We start from the raw sequence: 19,743 nt of genomic DNA, 5'->3' as shown, positions 1-19,743 counted from the left end.
GAACTGACTCAGTTGCATTCCTTTTTATGACTGAGTAATATTCCATTGTATATATGTACCATAACTTCTTTATACTTTAGAAAATTTGATTCCTGGCTTCCCTCGGCAGGGGAGACCCATCTCCCAACATTAGGTCCACATTCTAGAGTACCTGTCATCCACAAGAGCTGAATAATTCTTCTCATTAGATGAAATATATGCTCAATTCCTTCTTCTCCTTGTTCTATTCCAGATAGGAAGACCAGTTGCCATTTAACCACACTCTTGGCTCTGTTGTTTTACCTCTCCTGGGTCCATTGCACCCTCCTGTATGTCTTGTCTGTCTTTGTTGTCATTTGAGTTTGAGATTTGTATCTGTTATCTTCAGCACATTCTGCCATGAGAAGGATAGAGTGGAGTGATTTAGGCATACAAGCCAGAGGATCACTGGGGAGAACACGAAGTTCTGACCTAGGGCAGGGATCATTGAAGTTAAGAGAGGCTAGATGGATTAGAGGGGTCTTTCAAAGACAGAATCAGCAAGTAATGATGTTTAATAAAATGTAGAGACCGATGGGCAGGCAGGAGTCAAAGATGGCTATCAGATTCCTTGATGTGGCAACTGAGTAGTTCATAGGCTTCTCCATTTCTTTCTTATTTTCTAGGCACCAACTGTTCTAAACAGATATATACTTTAATCCTTCATATGCCAGGAAGTTTTCAGAAAACATAAAAGAAGTCAATGGAAATAGCTTAATGGAGCACAAGAGAGAGACTCCATCTGTTAACAGCTTACACTGGGAAAGTGATCAAGAAGTTAAACTATATTAAGTATATATTAGCTTCTAGTGGCATTTCAGGACTCCCAGGTGTAAAGAATCCGCTGGTGCATTTTCTGTGCCTAGGTGCTGGTGGTAAAGAATCCGCCTGCCAATGCAAGAGACACAGGTTCAATCCCTGGGTCGGGAAGATAGCCTGGAGGAGGAAGTGGCGGCCCACACCAGTATTCTTGCGGGAAAATATCATGGACAGGGGAGCTTGGCGGACTACGGTCCATGGGGCTGCAAAGAGTCAGACACCACTGAGCGCACAGTGGCATTTCAGTGAAGTACTGTTACAAACGAAGGACAAGATAGGTGTTACTTTACCATTCTGTAGTTGTGGTGTCATTGACAACATCCTAAATCATATCAATTCACAATTAAAAAAAAAAAAAAAGAATTCACAGCTCAACCACTGTATCTGATCCCAAACTATGCTCCCTGCTTTCTGACTCAATCCATCAAACCTGTTCTAAATTCATCCTATACAAAGTCTTTGAATTAATCATAGCAAACTACTGCATTTATCATATCCCTTTGAAGAAAACCTAGATTCTCTAGGAACCTATACTCCTAGGTCTGCTCTTCAGAAAGCTTTCATGTATATCCCCAAAAAGATGTTAGGTTGGTGGGGGTGGGGGGGTTGGTCCATCTTGTTCCTCTGCTTGGAACGCTCTCCACTACCACACTGCCTCACATCCCACTTCTCATCTTTACCCTAGGTCTTTACTCACTCTCACTGAACATTTCTGGCCAATTTTGTCTTCTCTATCTTTTGTCTCTTTCTTCCCAGGAAACTTCAGTGTCAGCCACAAAGTGCTCTTACTGGATAATCACTTTAATACGTGCGCATGATTGGACTCTTGCAAATTTCCATAATTATCAGTGTTGCTCCATCTCTGAAATCCTGAACCCGAAAACCCCATTGTGTCCACAGCCTGCTACCCCTTCTTCTGTTCCTAGTTCCCCATAAATCTGTCATTTGACCTTGTCATGACCTCAGTCTATGTATCCAGCCTTGGGGCGTCCTCTTTGCTTCTCTTTTCCTATCCTTCCTGATATATTATTATGCATTCCTTTGAGAGTCAGCCACGTTTCATTTTCAATCCTCAGCCCAAAGGCTATCAAACCTTCCCTTTTCACTGTTCAAGATGACTAAACTCTGTGGGAGAAAATCACGTAATCACACTGATAATGTCCCACCTCAGTGCTGCTCAGCAGACCCCTACCAATTCCAGTGTCTCTCTCTTGCCTCACATCTGCAATTCCAGCCAGTTACTGCTTTACTTAAGTCTCGAAATTCATTCTAGACTTTTCCCTTTAATGTCCTGACATCTAAATATATAGAGCAAAGACATCAGGCAAGAACTCCTTCAGCTTCCTCCTCCTCTACCTCAAAAGGGTCCTATAACTTTTTTATTCCAACTTAAAATAGCACTGTAACTTTATCTAAAGGAGAGACAAAGTGGGCCTGGTGAAAAAGAAAAAGTATCTTTCTCCCAACCTATGGCTGAGTCATGCTGTCTCAAACCAACTTGGATTTGTTCTTTTGCCAAACAGATTTTACACATATAATGTTTGTGTGTTTCTAGATATTTTTATAAGGAAAAAGTTAGTGATGGACTTGCCCAAAATGACAAAAGAAAAAAGATCTGTAATTCTAATGTCCATGAGCAATATTAACATGTTGGTGAACATACTTCCAAATTTTTTCTATGCATATATTTTACAAAGTGAGGTCGCAGTTTAAATCCTATAGTATTCTTTTGTCTTTATCTGAGCATGTACTGTAAAGATCTTTTCATCTCATGATACCATTGTATCCCTTGGTACGACTATACCACATGTACTTAACCTATGGTAGTTCTCAAAGACTCTGGATTCTAGACCCTCTTCCTCACTCTTCCTTTTTCAGGATTTGTTTCTCCTTCTCTCCTGTATGTTCATTCTTCCTCCCCACGGGCTTCTTTCCCATAGTGCACAGACAGGCTGCGTCCCCTCCCTGCCACACTCTAAAATCTTTCTACCGCCCTGCCTCCTTCTCATCAGGTGCTACTGTGTACCTCACCTAAGGACAGAACTCTTCCACAAGAACATAAATCACCTTTACCACATCACTCTTTAACTTCTCATCAATTCTTTGATCTCCTGGATTCCGGCACTCTCCACCCACCTGTTTGACGAAACTACTTCCTCTCTGCCATCCCCTTGAAACATTTTGCCTTAAACAGTGAATAATCCCCAAATGCAGATCTCCTGATGGCTCCTCCACTCCATAGCTTCCAGAAAAATACTGTTGAATAAAGTGAACGTTGAGACATCCTAAGTGCAACTCCTAGAAGTCCTAACTGGGTGAAAACAGGCAACAGGCATTTCCTATTCTTGGGCTAAGACCTTTAGCCAAAGATACATGGATTGTTAGCATGTTAAGGGAAAAAAATAAAAAGGAAAAATTTGTTGTAGTTATAAGCAACAGTGGTTAAGCATGTCTGTGTTGCATTCATATCTTTATAAAAGCCTAATAATGGGCCTGGGGCCATTCATCTTTTAATATTGCAGTATGTTAGAGAAGGTAGATGAAGGAGACTTTGAATGACTTCAATAGGTAATGGCTATGAAAAAGGATCTTTATTCTCTGCACTATTCAAGATCTACTGCCTGAAATAAAATTGCTTTTATTTTTTTTTTTTTTTAATTTTTTTATTAGTTGGAGGCTAATTACTTCACAACATTTCAGTGGGTTTTGTCATACATTGATATGAATCAGCCATAGATTTACACTTATTCCCCATCCCGATCCCCCCTCCCACCTCCCTCTTCACCCGACTCCTCTGGGTCTTCCCAGTGCACCAGGCCCGAGCACTTGTCTCATGCATCCCACCTGGGCTGGTGATCTGTTTCACCATAGATAGTATACATGCTGTTCTTTTGAAACATCCCACCCTCACATTCTCCCACAGAGTTCAAAAGTCTGTTCTGTATTTCTGTGTCTCTTTTTCTGTTTTGCATATAGGGTTATCATTACCATCTTTCTAAATTCCATATATATGTGTTAGTATGCTTAGTACAGTTTAGAAAATTATTTGCAAACTAATAGACCTTTCTATTAAGTAATGTTTTTATCCTGTCATATAGCCTAGAGAATTCTTTATTTTAATCTGCTACTATCTGTTTACCTGCTTATACTGGTCACCATTCTATTCTATTTGTTGACCAGTGGTCCAGTTGTACACAAGTAATTTTCAGTCTATGTGCATGTCAAAAATTAAATATAATTATATACTTGAATCAAGACTGCCAGGAGAAATATCAATAACCTCAGATATGCAGATGACAACACCCTTATGGCAGAAAGCAAAGAAGAACTAAAGAGCCTCTTGATGAAAGTGAAAGAGAAGAGTGAAAAAGTTGGCTTAAAACTCAGCATTCAGAAAACTAAGATCATGGCATCTGGTCCCATCACTTCATGGCAAATATATGGGGAAACAGTGGAAACAGTGACAGACTTTATTTTCTGGGCTCCAGAATCACTGCAGATGGAGACTGCAGCCATTAAATTAAAAGACGCTTACTCCTTGGAAGAAAAGTTATGACGAACCTAGACAGCATATTAAAAAGCAGAGACATTAAGGTTCGTCTAGTCAAAGCTATGGTTTTTCTAGTAGTCATATATGGATGTGAGAGTTGGACTATAAAGAAAGCTGAACACCGAAGAACTGATGCTTTTGAACTGTGGTATTGGAAAAGACTCTTGAGAGTCCTTTGGACTGAAAGGAGATCCAACCAGTCCATCCTAAAGGAAATCAGTCCTGAATATTCATTGGAAGGACTGATGCTGAAGCTGAAACTCCAATACGTTGGCCACCTGATGAGGAGAACTGACTCATTGGAAAAGACCCTGATGCTGGGAAAGATTGAAGGCAGGAGGAGAAGGGGATGACAAAGGATGAGATGATTGGATGGTATCACTGACTCGCTAGACATGAGTTTTGAGTAAACTCTGGGTGTTGCTGATGGACAGGGAAGCCTTTCGTACTGCAGTCCATAGGGTTGCAAAGAGTTGGACACAAATGAGTGACTGAACTGATACTGAACTGATATACTTGAAAATATATATAGTATTTTATACATTATAAATATATATAAATATATAGCATATATATAATATATAAATGTATAACACATATATTATTTTGTAGTATGTGTGTATGTGCTTAGTAATTTATTTGTGTCTGACTCTTCATAACCCCATGGACTATAGCCCACCAGGCTCTTCTGTCCATAGAATTTTCTGGGCAAGAAGACTAGAGTGAGTTGCCATTTCCTACTCCAGGGGATCTTCCCGACCCAGGGAGCCCAGCTGCATCAATTGCATCTCCTGCATTGGCAGGCAGATTCTTTACCACTAGTGCCACCTGGGAAGCTCATTTTATAGTATAAATTATAGTAACTAAAAATAAATATCTGCTAGAGCAGATATGTAGATGCTGCTGCTGCTGCTAAGTCACTTCAGTCATGGCCTACCCTGTGTGATCCCATAGATGACAGCCCACCAGGCTCCCCCATCCCTCGGATTCTCCAGGCAAGAGCATAAGAGGGGGTTGTCATTTCCTTTTCCAATGCATGAAAGTGAAAAGCGAAAGTGAAGTCGCTCAGTTGCGTCCGACTCTTAGCGACCCCATGGACTGTAGCCTACCAGGCTCCTCCATCTATGGGATTTTCCAAGCAAGAGTACTGGAGTGGGGTGCCCTTGCCTTCTCCAATATGCAGACGATAGACTTTACATTGATATTCTTGGTAGAGAGTGAAAGGAACATGTAGATCCTGCTGAAGTGAAGGGAATGCACAGAAATATTGAGATTTGTCAGATGAAATACCAAAATTCAATGCATCAAAATAGGCTATGGATACTGAAAGCTTAAAAACACAGTGTTTGAGTCTTCCTTTATCTAGCTTTTATTTACTTAACATTCTCAATGCTTCCTACCTAGCTATCCTTTCTCCCCTATTTAGAATATGTAGCTAAATTATCTTTACAAAGAGAAATAACATATGATAAAATTGTAGGCCAACATTCATCAACAAATACTTGTTGGATGAATAGATAAAGGTATGAATGAAAGACTGCATTGTCTTACTTCCGTTTACCTTTATTGCCCTCATGTTTAGAAGGATACCCGTAATAGTGCTGTATCAAACCAAAGGAAATGAACCAATATCGATTATTCTTCACCCACCTCCCAGGATCTATGCTCAATGCTCTGCTAGTACATATATCATTTACTTTGATCTTTCTAATAGCGCTGTGAAGTAGTTACTATTATGTACATCTTACAGACAGGAAAGCTAGGTTCAAAGTTAAGAAATGTACCTAACGTCAAACATCTAAAAAGTGCAAAGCTGGTACTCAAAAACAGGTCTGAATGGTCCAAATACATGCTTTCCATTACAATTTTTAAAAATATTTTTATGAAACTGATAAGAGTGGTATAGATTATTTTCAAAACAAATTTAATAGTGTGTTGTTCCTTTCTTTAAATTATTATTTCCTTATCATCAAATTATTTAACCCAGAAGAGACAATATGATGTAACAGGGGAAAAATTGGTATTTGAAGCTTAAAATATCCTGTTTGGATTTGAATTCCACTATTTACTTGCTTTCTGTCTTTAAGTAAGTTGCTTCACTCTTCTAAGCCCCAGGGTTTTCTTTTGGTTTTAATTTGTTTTTGTGTTTTGTTTTTTAATACATGAAAAAGGGAAAAATACTGTCCATCAGATAGAGGATTAAAAGAAGCCTAGCTCAAAGTTTTGCATAAAAATGCAATAAATGTTAGTTCCAGAACGAAAAATGCAATCAATGTTAGTTCCAAAAAGAAAAATGTAATAAATGTTAGTTCCCTTGAGGACATTTTTAGTATTTTATTAAGAATTTTATAACTTAAAAAAGTCTCTCCCTCTTAAGTAGTTTGAGTTATTACTTAAGCAGTTTTACTATTACCAATTAGTAATTCATAAATTTCTTAGTAAAAAAAAAACAATTCTTTTTTTTAATATTTTAGTGGTGATCATACTTTAATTAAAATTTCATACATATATTTTCCTCTCACAGTTGTATAATGAACATTTTCCATTATCATTAAATATTGCTGCAGTTTTAATGGCTCTAAAATATTCCCACATTCAGATAGACATATCACAGTACGTTTTAACTATTTCTCCATTGTTTGAATGTTTCCGATTACAAGTTGGTTTTTGTTTTGTTTTTAGAATTAGAAGCATGATACTGCCACAAATCTTTGAACACAAATCATTGCACACAGCTCTGGTTATTTCTTTAGGATAAATTCCTGGAACTGAATTACTAAATTAAATAGTATTTGAAAGTAGGAACTTCTGACAGTAAAAGAAATTCTTTGTCAATAGAACCTTCTGTAAATTCATATGATTATGATATCACCGTATTTTCCTCTTCTTTTTTGTAACCCCATTTTAGGGATAATTTTCTGTTAAAGAACAATCTTTTAATGAAAAAAGAATTCTCTGAGGATATTGTATTTATATTCACAACCATCATTTAAATGTTTTATTTTTCATTTCATTTTCCCTAAATTTTCTTTTCATTGTGCTATTTTCTTTCTCTTTTTTTTCCCCTCTGAGACTTGATAGAGTATAGTACATGAAAGAGAAAGTACCCCTTGGCTAGGCAGTGGGCTTGGGCTTATGTTTCTGAAGATACTGGTATTTATATTTACAGCCATCAGTTAAATAGCAAATGTTCTTTTCTTTTTGCTTTTTTGCCTTTTCCCTGAGAGGTGACAGAGTGTAGTACATGAATTGGCGAGGCAGTGAACTTGTGTTCCCGGGGGAGAGTCAGCCAGTGTGGAGGAATGGGAACCAGAAGGAATAATGGTCCAGGGCAGCCACCTTCTCACACGTGGACTCTGCCCAACTGCAAGGAAATGGCAGCCCACCTGGAAAGCTATACAGAGGCTGCCCTCACCCACAAGGCACCTTGGAGTTTCCGTTGACTGTGTCAAGTATCAACACTCAGTTAATTAGTCACCATTTGCAGGATCTAAGGCTGTCAGCCAGGGATCTGCCTGTCCTCATGGAGAGATGTCTGCACAGAGGACAGAAGTTCTGGGGTCTGCCCTGGCAGCTGGCCGGCTCTGGGATGATTGTCAGGGGGACTGGAGAGATTCTGCCACGAAGAACAGCAGGCAGTGATTTCACTGCTGGTTTTTATCTCTCCCTCTCTCCACTGAACGCTGCTGGCGGGGAGCAAAGGCCTGAAAGGAAAGGCTGGGTGAGAATAACAAGGGGAGATGGGGAAGCACTTTAATAATTTCCTTAGCTGAATTCAGATGAACCTCTTCTAAAGAACTGCTGTGACCGGCCAGGCCCAGCTGCCAGGCTGGTTTTAACTGAAACACAAGAGCTTTGGGGAATCCTGGGATCAGAAACACAGATCCAGTCCTACTCTGTCTCTGCCTGCCTCTTTTCATTGTGGATTCTTTGATTGATTCATTCCTTTACTCACAGTGGATTCAAGGACAGAGTTTATCAGTAAATGTCCAAACCACCATATTCTCCATATGTGTGTGTTAGTTGTTCAGTCATATCCGACTCTTTGCAACCCCATGGACTGTAGCTCACCAGGCTCTTTTGTCCATGGGATTCTCCAGGCAAGAAAACTGGAGTGGTAGCCATTCCTTTCTCCAGGGGATCTTCCCCACCCAGGGATCGAACCCAGGTCTCCTGCCTTGCTGGCAGGTTCTTTACCATCTGAGCCACCAGGGAAGCATATTCTCCGTATTAGAGTCTAAAAGCAATGTTTGCGTGTTGCTAGGTTGTCATCAAAGCTATCACTTCAAAGATCTGTGAATCCATACAATAAAAAAATGTAGCAGTAACCTACATCCTCCTCTAAAGGTTCCTATGGCATTCTTTTTTTTTTTTTTTCCTATTGGCAAGAGTAGTTTTCCTGCAAATCTAGCCAGAGATCCAGAAGAATCCTTTGAAGTCATACAGCCTAACCTCTCAGTAGATGTTTGGGTCCCTATGTCCATGTCTAGCCAGCTACCCACTGAATAAAGGATCCTCCGTCTCTTGCAAAGCAGGCTGTTTCCAGTTTGAACAGTTCTCGTCTCCTCATTCATCCTTCAGCTAAGCCACAATTTGAATTTCCGGTCTTTCCATTTTTGTTTTGGAGCTGCACAGAACAAAATGACTTCTACTTCTATATTAATCGTGTTCTTGTATTATGTCTTTTCTGACTCTTCCCTTTGCAAGAATATTCTCAGCAAATGTGTTTGTCTGTTCATTCATTCATCAAATATGTGAGGAACCATGTGCCACCCAAGGCGCCAGGAGACAAAGGTGAATATTATACAGTTCCCACCTTCTATAAGGTCAGTTTGAAGGAAAGATAGACTGGTAAATATACAATTTCAAAATAACACAGTGCATAGCATAGCTAAGCAGAGAAATCTACAGAAACTCAAATGACATCTGAACCATCAGGGAGAGTGGGAAATTTCTTGTAGAGAGCTCAGTACAAGCAACGGCCAAGAGATAAATTATCAAGTAGACTGTGCAGGAAACAGCGAGCAATTCAGTGTTCCTGAGGGCTAAAATATAAAGGAAGTAGAGCGAGTAGTTTTCTTGAATGACAAAGTCTTGAGTGCCCTCTCCCAAGATTTTTACATTTTCAGGAGCAAGCTTTAGAGCATCTTCTAGTCTGTTCTTGACTCTTTCCTTACCCCATTAATGAAGAATTGGTATTGTTGAGGTGCCAACTCTAATAAGACCAATATATTCTAGTTGATGTTTTGGAGCTGGACCAAAATTACACTGAAGAAACTTATCTTCCCATCCTTACCTTCTGAAGCCCAAGATCTTATAGAAACTGCCTCATTGGCGGCTATTGATGTGACAGTGTAGTTGAGGGTACTGATCACCAAGTGCCAAACTGTGGGTCTTTTCTGCTCTGCCTTGAATTCCATGAAAGCAGAAATCACTTGGTCTTAATCCCTATAGCCTTAGCTTCAAAATAGTCTCATAGGAGATATTCATACAATACGATACAGTCATCTGGTGTCAGTAGGTACTTAAAACCAAAAATGGACTCACATACACTGTTTTGAAGAACTTCATGTTCGAGACTCATCCAATTATCCTTCTTGCTTTCATCATTGTTGCCTTCTTGTCTGTTTCTTGGACCTGTCATGCACTCTGTCACTTCAGGGATTTTACGTATGTTCTTCCCTCTGCTTGGGACGTTCTGTCCTCCTCTCCAACTCCCACCCTTACCTCCTCAAAAGAAACTAACCGCGCTTCACCTTCAGGAAAAGTCCTTATGTTTGGATCTGTTAGTTGCTCCAGCACTCTGCACTTGTCTTTCATATGCCTCATAGACTCATATGCCTCATATGCCTCATTAAAAAAAAAGATTCATGGCTATAGCTCCAAGGCTTAGCCCAGTGCCAAACACATAGCTGATGTTTAATAAATATTTAATACATACATTGAGGCAGAGGAACCAGAGATCAAATTGTCAACATCCATTGGATCATAGAAAAAGCAAGGGAATTCCAGAAAAGCATCTGCTTCATTGACTACTTGAAAGTCTTTGTGTAGATCACAGCAAACTGTGGAGAATTCTTAAAGAGAAGGGAATACCAGACCACCTTACCTGTCTCCTGATAAACCTGTATGCAGGTCAAGAAGCAACAGTTAGAACCAGATGTGGAACAATGAAATGGTTCAAAATTAGGAAAGGAGTAAGACAAGGCTGTGTATTGTCACCATGCCTATTTAACTTATATGCAGAGTTCAGTTCAGTTGCTCAATTGTGTCTGACTCTGCGACCCCATGGACTGCAGCATGAAAGGCTTCCCTGTCCATCACCAACTCCTGAAGCTTGCTCAGACAAACTTATGTCAATGAAGTTGGTGATGCCATCCAACCATCTCATCCTCTGTCGTCCCCTTCTCCTCCTGCCTTTAATCTTTCCCAGCATCAGGGTCTTTTCCAATGAGTCAGCTCTTCACATTAGGTGGCCAAAGTATTGAAGTTTCAGCTTCAGCATCAGTCCTACCAATGAATATTCAGGACTGATCTGCTTTAGGATGGACTGATTAGATCTCCTTTCAGTCCAAGGGCCTCTCAAGAGTCTTTAACACCACAGTTCAAAAGCATCAATTCTTCGGTGCTCAGCTTTCATTATAGTCCAACCCTTACATCCATAGATGACTACTAGAAAAACCATAGCTTTGACTAGACTGACCTTTGTTGACAAAGTAATGTCTCTACTTTTTAATATGCCATCTAGGTTGGTCATAGCTTTTCTTCCAAGGAACAAGCGTCTTTTATTTTTTTATTTTTTTTTCCTTTTTATTTATTTATTTATTTTTTCAGTGGGTTTTGTCATACATTGACATGAATCAGCCATAGATTTACACATATTCCCCATCCCGATCCCCCCTCCCACCTCCCTCTCCACCCGATTCCTCTGGGTCTTCCCAGTGCACCAGGCCCGAGCACTTGTCTCATGCATCCCACCTGGGCTGGCGACCTGTTTCACCATAGATAATATACATGCTGTTCTTTCACAACATCCCACCCTCACCTTCTCCCACAGAGTTCAAAAGTCTGTTCTGTACTTCTGTGTCTCTTTTTCTGTTTTGCATAAAGGGTTGTCATTACCATCTTTCTAAATTCCACATATATGTGTTAGTATGCTGTAATGTTCTTTATCTTTCTGGCTTACTTCACTCTGTATAATGGGCTCCAGTTTCATCCATCTCATTAGGACTGATTCAAATGAATTCTTTTTAATGGCTGAGTAATATTCCATGGTGTATATGTACCACAGCTTCCTTATCCATTCATCTGCTGATGGGCATCTAGGTTGCTTCCATGTCCTGGCTATTATAAACAGTGCTGCGATGAACATTGGGGTGCACGTGTCTCTCTCAGATCTGGTTTCCTCAGTGTGTATGCCCAGAAGTGGGATTGCTGGGTCATATGGAAGTTCTATTTCCAGTTTTTTAAGGAATCTCCACACTGTTTTCCATAGCGGCTGTACTAGTTTACATTCCCACCAACAGTGTAAGAGGGTTCCCTTTTCTCCACACCCTCTCCAGCATTTATTGCTTGTAGACTTTTGGATAGCAGCCATCCTGACTGGCATGTAATGGTACCTCATTGTGGTTTTGATTTGCATTTCTCTGATAATGAGTGATGTTGAGCATCTTTTCATGTGTTTGTTAGCCATCTGTATGTCTTCTTTGGAGAAATGTCTGTTTAGTTCTCTGGCCCATTTTTTGATTGGGTCATTTATTTTTCTGGAATTGAGCTTCAAGAGTTGCTTGTATATTTTTGAGATTAATCCTTTGTCTGTTTCTTCATTTGCTATTATTTTCTCCCAATCTGAGGGCTGTCTTTTCACCTTGCTTATAGTTTCCTTTGTTGTGCAAAAGCTTTTAAGTTTCATTAGGTCCCATTTGTTTAGTTTTGCTTTTATTTCCAATATTCTGGGAGGTGGGTCATAGAGGATCTTGCTGTGGTTAATGTCGGAGAGTGTTTTGCCTATGTTCTCCTCTAGGAGTTTTATAGTTTCTGGTCTTACATTTAGATCTTTAATCCATTTTGAGTTTATTTTTGTGTATGGTGTTAGAAAGTGTTCTAGTTTCATTCTTTTACAAGTGGTTGACCAGTTTTCCCAGCACCACTTGTTAAAGAGGTTGTCTTTTTTCCATTGTATGTCCTTGCCTCCTTTGTCAAAGATAAGGTGTCCATAGGTTCGTGGATTTATCTCTGGGCTTTCTATTCTGTTCCATTGATCTATATTTCTGTCTTTGTGCCAGTACCATACTGTCTTGATGACTGTGGCTTTGTAGTAGAGTCTGAAGTCAGGCAGGTTGATTCCTCCAGTTCCATTCTTCTTTCTCAAGATTACTTTGGCTATTCGAGGTTTTTTGTATTTCCATACAAATTGTGAAATTCTTTGGTCTAGTTCTGTGAAAAATACCGTTGGTAACTTGATAGGGATTGCATTGAATCTATAGATTGCTTTGGGTAGAATAGCCATTTTGACAATATTGATTCTTCCAATCCATGAGCATGGTATGTTTCTCCATCTGTTTGTGTCCTCTTTGATTTCTTTCATCAGTGTTTTATAGTTTTCTATGTATAGGTCTTTTGTTTCTTTAGGTAGATATACTCCTAAGTATTTTATTCTTTTTGTTGCAATGGTGAATGGTATTGTTTCCTTAATTTCTCTTTCTGTTTTTTCATTGTTAGTATATAGGAATGAAAGGGATTTTTGTGTGTTAAGTTTATATCCTGCAACTTTACTATATTCATTGATTAGCTCTAGTAATTTTCTGGTAGAGTCTTTAGGGTTTTCTATGTAGAGGATCATGTCATCTGCAAACAGCGAGAGTTTCACTTCTTCTTTTCCTATCTGGATTCCTTTTACTTCTTTTTCTGCTCTGATTGCTGTGGCCAAAACTTCCAACACTATGTTGAATAGTAGTGGTGAGAGTGGGCATCCTTGTCTTGTTCCTGATTTCAGGGGAAATGCTTTCAATTTTTCACCATTGAGGGTGATCCTTGCTGTGGGTTTGTCATATATAGCTTTTATTATGTTGAGGTATGAGGAACAATCGTCTTTTAATTTAATGGCTACAGTCACCATCTGCAGTGATTTTGGAGCCAAAGAAAATAAAGTCTGGCACTATTTCCATTGTTTCCCCATCTGTTTGCCATGAAGTGATGGGACCAGATGCCATGATCTTAGTTTTCTGAATGTTGACTTTTAAGCCAACTTTTTCACTCTTCTCTTTCACTTTCATCAAGAGGCTCTTCAGCTCTTCTTCACTTCTTCCATAAGGGTGGTGTCATCTGTGTATCTTACGTTATTGATATTTCTCCCAGAGTATATCATTCAAAATGTTAGGCTGGATGACTCATAAGCTGGAATCAAGATTTCCAGGAGAAATATCAACCACCTCAGATATACCAATGACACCACTCTAATGGCAGAAAGTGAAAAGGGACTAAAGAGCTTCTTGATGAAGGTGAGAGAGGAGAGTGAAAAAGCTGGCTTAAAGCTCAACATTCAAAAAACTAAGTTTATGGCATCTGGCCTCATCTCTTCATGGCAAATAGATGGGGGACAAGTGGAAACAGTGGCAGATTTTATTTTCTTGGGCTCCAAAACCACTGCTGATGATGACCACAGCCATGAAATTGAAAAATGCTTGCTCATTACAAGGAAAGCTATGACAAACCTAGATAGCATATTAAAAAGCAGAGATATCACTTTGCCAACAAAGGTCCATATGGCCAAAGCTATGTTTTTTCCAGTAGTCATGTATAGATGTGAGAGTTGGACCATAAAGAAGATTGAGCCCTGAAGAATTGTTTCTTTCAAATTGTGGTACTGGAGAAGGCTCTTGAGAGTTCCTTGGACAGCAAGGAGATCAAACCAGTCAATCCTAAAGGAAATCAAGCCTAAATATTCATTGGAAGGACTGATGCTGAAGCTGAAGTTCCAATACTTTGGACACTTGGTGTGAAGAACAGACTCATTGGTAAAGACCCTGGTCTTCTCTGGTGGCTCAGATGTTGAAGTATCTGCCTGCAATGTAGGAGACCTGGTTTCAATCCCTGGGTCAGGAGGATCCCCTGGAGAAGGGAATGGCCACCTACTCCAGTATTCTTGCCTGGAGAATTCCATGGACAGAGGAGGCTGGTGTTGGTGGGGTCACAAAGAGTTGGACACGACTGAGCAATTAACACTTTCACTTCTGATACTGAGAAGATTGAGGGCAGGAGGAGATCAGGGTGATGGAGGATGAGATGATTAGATAGCATCACTGGTTCAGTGGACCTGAAGTTGAGCAAACTCTGGGAAATAGTGAAGAACGGGGAAGCCTGGCATGTTGCAATCCATGGGGTCACAAATAGTCATAACTTAGAGACTGAACAACAATGACAAATTATGTGGCTGCTTTTAAATAGATAATATCCCAGGAACATTGGAGTTTTTCAAAGAAAACAACAGAATTAGAAGTCAGAAGTACAGAGACATGAGATTTTAGTGGCCATGGTTAAATTATTAACTTCAACCTTTTAGTATGTAATTGTGAGAACAACCCTCTGAAAATTCAGAGTTTTATTAGTTCAGTCAATAAAAATTGCTAAGATTTACCCTGACATTTGCAGTGGTAGTATACCTGTCAAGTTATACTTGATCTTATCTTAACACTGAACTTCTCTAATTGAGTGGCCTAATTAATTTTTCTGGATTAACAACTAATTTCTTATTCATCATCTCTTTTTACCCATGAGCAGAGCTTAATCAAACGATCATAACTTTAGTAAGCTGTATTTGTTGTAAGAGTATATAGAGAAGTTAAATATCCAGTGACAAGGGACTGGTTAAATGACCTTAGTGAAATATTATTTAATCACTTAAATGGATAATTATAAAGACTTTCTAATTGTATAAAAATGACTGAAAATATAAAGTGAATAGGAAAAAAATGGAACATAATATGGAAACAAAAATGTAGCCATGGAGATGGAGATTAAAAGAGAATATGAAAATAAGAGATAAGTGCAATGGTTTGTGAATTTGGGGGAGACTTTTAATTATGTATTGCATGTAAATTTTATATGGTTATATGTACATTGGTTGTCAGTTACTGTAGTCTACAGGAGTAAGTATGAAAGCTATATTAGAACATAAGCTGTTCAAATTTACATGCTGCAACAATAATGTATTCCTTGTCTGTATCTATAGCAAATTAAAACCTACTTATTACTGAAAACTGTCTCACGTTTGCTATGACTCTAGAAGGGGCTGTTGCCTTCTGAAGTCAAAGTTCCTGTTAACAAATAGGAAAATACACTTATTTGATGGATAAACAATATTAGAGCAACAATACCAGAAATAGCAGAATGGAAACACACCCAAATTTCACTACTCCGTCAGATCAAATGTTTTTCACATAACCTGCTTCCGTCTGTTCTTTTTTGTATGTGTGTATAATTTTTATAATGGACCACAATAATCTTTTGCATTTTCTCATATTGCACAGTGTCAACTTTTATTTCATCATGACCATTTGAGTTTCTAATAAAGGCTGTGTTTCTTAGAAGCAAAAATGTAAGGCCCTTTGAATAAGCAGAAACATGAAGCACTTGAATTCTTGCAATACAGGGACAAACCTGAGTACTTTCCCTGACCTTCCTTTTTCTGCTGATGGTGCAGTTTATGGCTTTGCATACAAGGCTGTTATCACCTGATTTCCATTTGAGTAGTAAGATGATAAGGCAGAGTACAAGGGGAACTAGGTTTAGATGACAGCCACATCATTTAATGTCTACTTATTGTTTCTACAGGGAAATTCTGGCCTGGGATTCAGTATTGCTGGAGGGACAGATAATCCCCACATTGGAGATGACCCTGGCATATTTATTACGAAGATTATACCAGGAGGTGCTGCAGCAGAGGATGGCAGACTCAGGTAATGATCTGAAATGTTAGAATTATTTGGAAAGTAAATCTGCCACATCAGTGAGACATATCTGTGCCTTTGGAGAATAACAATTCTCCAAAAGTTCTGTACTTGAAAGAAAATACTGTCAAAGCAAGCTTTCTGCAATGACTTTCCAGATCTCTTGTTGAATTTCAACTAGTATTTAATTAGTGTTTGTTGACGGCTACCGCATTCAGCATTGGGCTGAATTCAGCAGTGGGAGGAAGGAATACGGATGTCATCTTTTGTTCCATGGGGTCTTCAGTCTGGTAGGAAAGAAGAATAGTATGAGCTGATGAGCAAATAATAAAATGTGTAGAAAATGATATACTGTAAGTAGTATTAACAAAGAAATGTCATATTATGCACCTTGTATGTATTCACGGATTTGGGATTTTCTGTAGGAGTTGGGATGGAAAGAGTCTAAAAAGGTATTCCATAAGAAGATTCCAGGCTGAGTCTTAAAAAAATAAGATTTTACTAACCTCACAAACCTGAATGAGAACACGGAGGTAGAAGGAGCATGGGGTCCCAGCAAAGAAGGAAACCAGTTTGTCTTAGATGGAGAACACCAGGTGACGTTGGAAGTAGAGCCAGATCCTGCTCAGGATGCAATAGTGATAGCTTGAGCCAGGGCCCGTCTCTTTAAAGAACTAAAGATTGGAACTTCCCTGGAAGTCCTGTGGTTAAGACTCTGTGCTTCCAGTGCAGGGGGCTCAGGTTCAATTCCTGGTTGGGAAACTAAGATCCTACATGCCAAGTGGTCCAAAAATTAAAAAAATAAAATAAAATCTGAAGATTATTTGTCAAAATGAGAGTCACCCACATGGAGCTCTTAGTCAATAATATAAAATTTTATTAGAAGTCAAAACACCGGCTAAAAGAATTATAGACTGAACAATTAGGAGAGACTTCCCCTGAAGAAATGCCCCAGTATTATTTTAGCATGTGTGTGTTGAGTCATATCCAACCCTTTGCGACCACATGGACGAGGACCACTAGGCTCCTCTGTCCATGCGGTTTTTCAGGCAAGAATACTGGAGTAGGTTGCCATTTCCTACTGCAGGGGATCTTCCCAACCCAGGGGTTGTACCCTCATCTCCTGTTTTGCAGGTGGATTCGATTCTTTACTGTTTAGTCATTGGGGAAGCTACTAGATTGTAAATCTCCTTAGGTCAAGCAGTTATTTATAGATGTGAGTTCATAAATACTTTCTGAATGAATGAGTGAATTTTTGCATGAATGAATGAGTAAAATGAGAAGAGAGAGGAGGGTAAATCAATGAGTAGGGAGAGAGGGTAGTGCAGACCAACAGTTAGGAATATTTTTAGCTTGCATATGTTAAGTTGCTTCAGTCATGTCTGACTCTTTGCAACCGTATGAACCATAGCCCGCCAGGCTCCTCTGTCCATGGGATTCTCCAGGCAAGAACACTGGAGTGGGTTGCCATGCCCTCCTCCAGGGGATCTTCCCGACCCAGGGATCGAACCCTGGTTTCTTATGTCTGCTGCATTGGCAGGCAAATTCTTTACCACAGGCAGCCCCTGGGAAGCCCTTGCGTTACATGGAACCACACTGAAAGCTGTGACCTAAGGGGCAGATATGTAAGCTTCACAGCCCTTCCTCACTGTGCTTTTTTATGAAGCATGAAGAGGCCGGCTTGCTGTTTTTTATAAAGCATCCAGGGACACTTTTTCAGTCTCCAGCTGTTCTGACGCAGTGATTATTTTTGACAGCCGCATCTTTGCAGCTTGTCAAGGAACCTCACACCTTTTTTCAGGTACATCTGCATCTCCTATCAGCAAGAAAGGAAATGAGTGGCACTCCCACAGGATTCACATGCTTTTTGGCAATAGACCTTTCAGGCTGAATTGACAAAACTGATTTCTGGGTGAGGGGACGACGACATCCATGCTGCAGAATGAGAGATTCGAAATAGATGTGTTAATTCTAAGAGTCGTGGTGGGGATAGTATTTGCTAATATTGGACCCTGGAGAAGCTCCATTTTTTTTTGTTTCATTTTTTTTTTTTTAATTTTATTTGTATTGATTTTTTTTAGCACCAAGAAACATTTGGTAATGGGGTACAGCCACTTAACAATGTTCTGATAGCTTTAGGTGAGCAGCGAAGAGACTTAGTCATACATATACATGTATCCATTCTCCCCCAAACCCCTCTCCCATCCAGGCTGGCACATAACATTGAGCAGAGTTCCATGTGCTCTACAATGGGTCTTTAAATACATCGGTGTGTATATGACCTTCCCAAAGTCCCTAACTGCATCTTCCCCCCAGCAGCCATGAGTTCATTTTCTAAATCTGTGAGTCTTTTTCCGTTTTGTAATTAAGTTCATTTGTATCATTTCTTTTTAGATTCCACATATAAGGGATGCCATATGACATTAGGAGAAGCTCCATTTTAAAAGTTGAGAAATAAAGTTGTTAGAGGAAACTTCGGAAAAGTGGACCATCATCATTGTTTCATACCATTCTTTACCTAGAAGTAGGGAAGGTTTCACCTCCGCCAAATCTCCGCCCTAAGCATTGGATAAAATGGACTTTATGTTATGTGATTATCCTACAAATAAGCATGAAAAATGGCATCTCTGAGAGTACCACCACTCTGCTCATGCCCGCAGAGATAAAAGGAAGCTCTGCTGTGTTGAAAGCATTACTCAGTAGTTGTAAAGAACATAATCATAATGGCCGCTAACATTTATGGAGCTTCTATCATGTGTGGAGCGTTGTGCTCATGTAGGTAGGCTAGGTAGATAGGTTGGTAGATGGGTGAATGGATGGATGGATACACAGACTGAAGGATAGATGGATAGATAATGTAAATAGAGATATAGATACACACAATCTTTTATGTACTTAAAACAGCCATATGAGGTAGTTATAGTTATTATGCCCATCATGATATGGACTTAGGAAATTAAGAATTAAGTTTTTTAAGATCACTCATCTATCTTTGAATACATTCCAAAATCTGTATGTCGCTTATATACTCTCTAAACTCTTGTTCATTAGTAGAATCCCCTACCTCATGGGACCTTAGACTAAAAATTCCCAAATATAAAGTTTTACACATGCTAATGGGAAATTCTGAACACTGCAAAGTTTGCTATTTTTCTACTGAGCCACAGTTGTTTTTATTATGAACTCTACCCACTGGTCTTTGTCCTGGCTTCCTGGAATCAGGGAGTGGGAATAGTATTTGCTAATATTTGACCCTGGAGAAGCTCCATTTTTTTTGTTTCATTTATTTTTTTAATTTTATTTATTTTTTAACACCAAAAAAACATTTTGTATTGGGGTACAGACGATTAACAATGTTGTGATAGTTTCAGTGAACAGCCAAGAGACTTAGCCATAATACACATGTGT

The 19,743-nt window shown here is 39.3% G+C and overlaps 1 protein-coding gene across 31 annotated transcripts in view; it reads left to right on the top strand.

The window, feature by feature from the left end:
• DLG2 (discs large MAGUK scaffold protein 2) overlaps positions 1–19,743 on the top strand; it is a 2,231,561-nt gene that overhangs the window by 1,506,811 nt on the left and 705,007 nt on the right. For all 31 annotated transcript variants that reach the window (XM_043918879.1, XM_043918871.1, XM_043918860.1 and 28 more), the window contains one exon: positions 16,220–16,344. In XM_043918879.1, the coding sequence (XP_043774814.1) occupies positions 16,220–16,344 (125 nt within the window). The remainder of the gene's footprint in view (positions 1–16,219; positions 16,345–19,743) is intronic.

The sequence above is a fragment of the Cervus elaphus genome, chromosome 2 (assembly GCF_910594005.1).
Source record: "Cervus elaphus chromosome 2, mCerEla1.1, whole genome shotgun sequence".
NCBI classification, from domain to species: domain Eukaryota; kingdom Metazoa; phylum Chordata; class Mammalia; order Artiodactyla; family Cervidae; genus Cervus; species Cervus elaphus.
The sequence above is the reverse complement of the archived record's forward strand: the minus strand, read 5'-3'. Positions and strand labels throughout refer to the sequence as shown.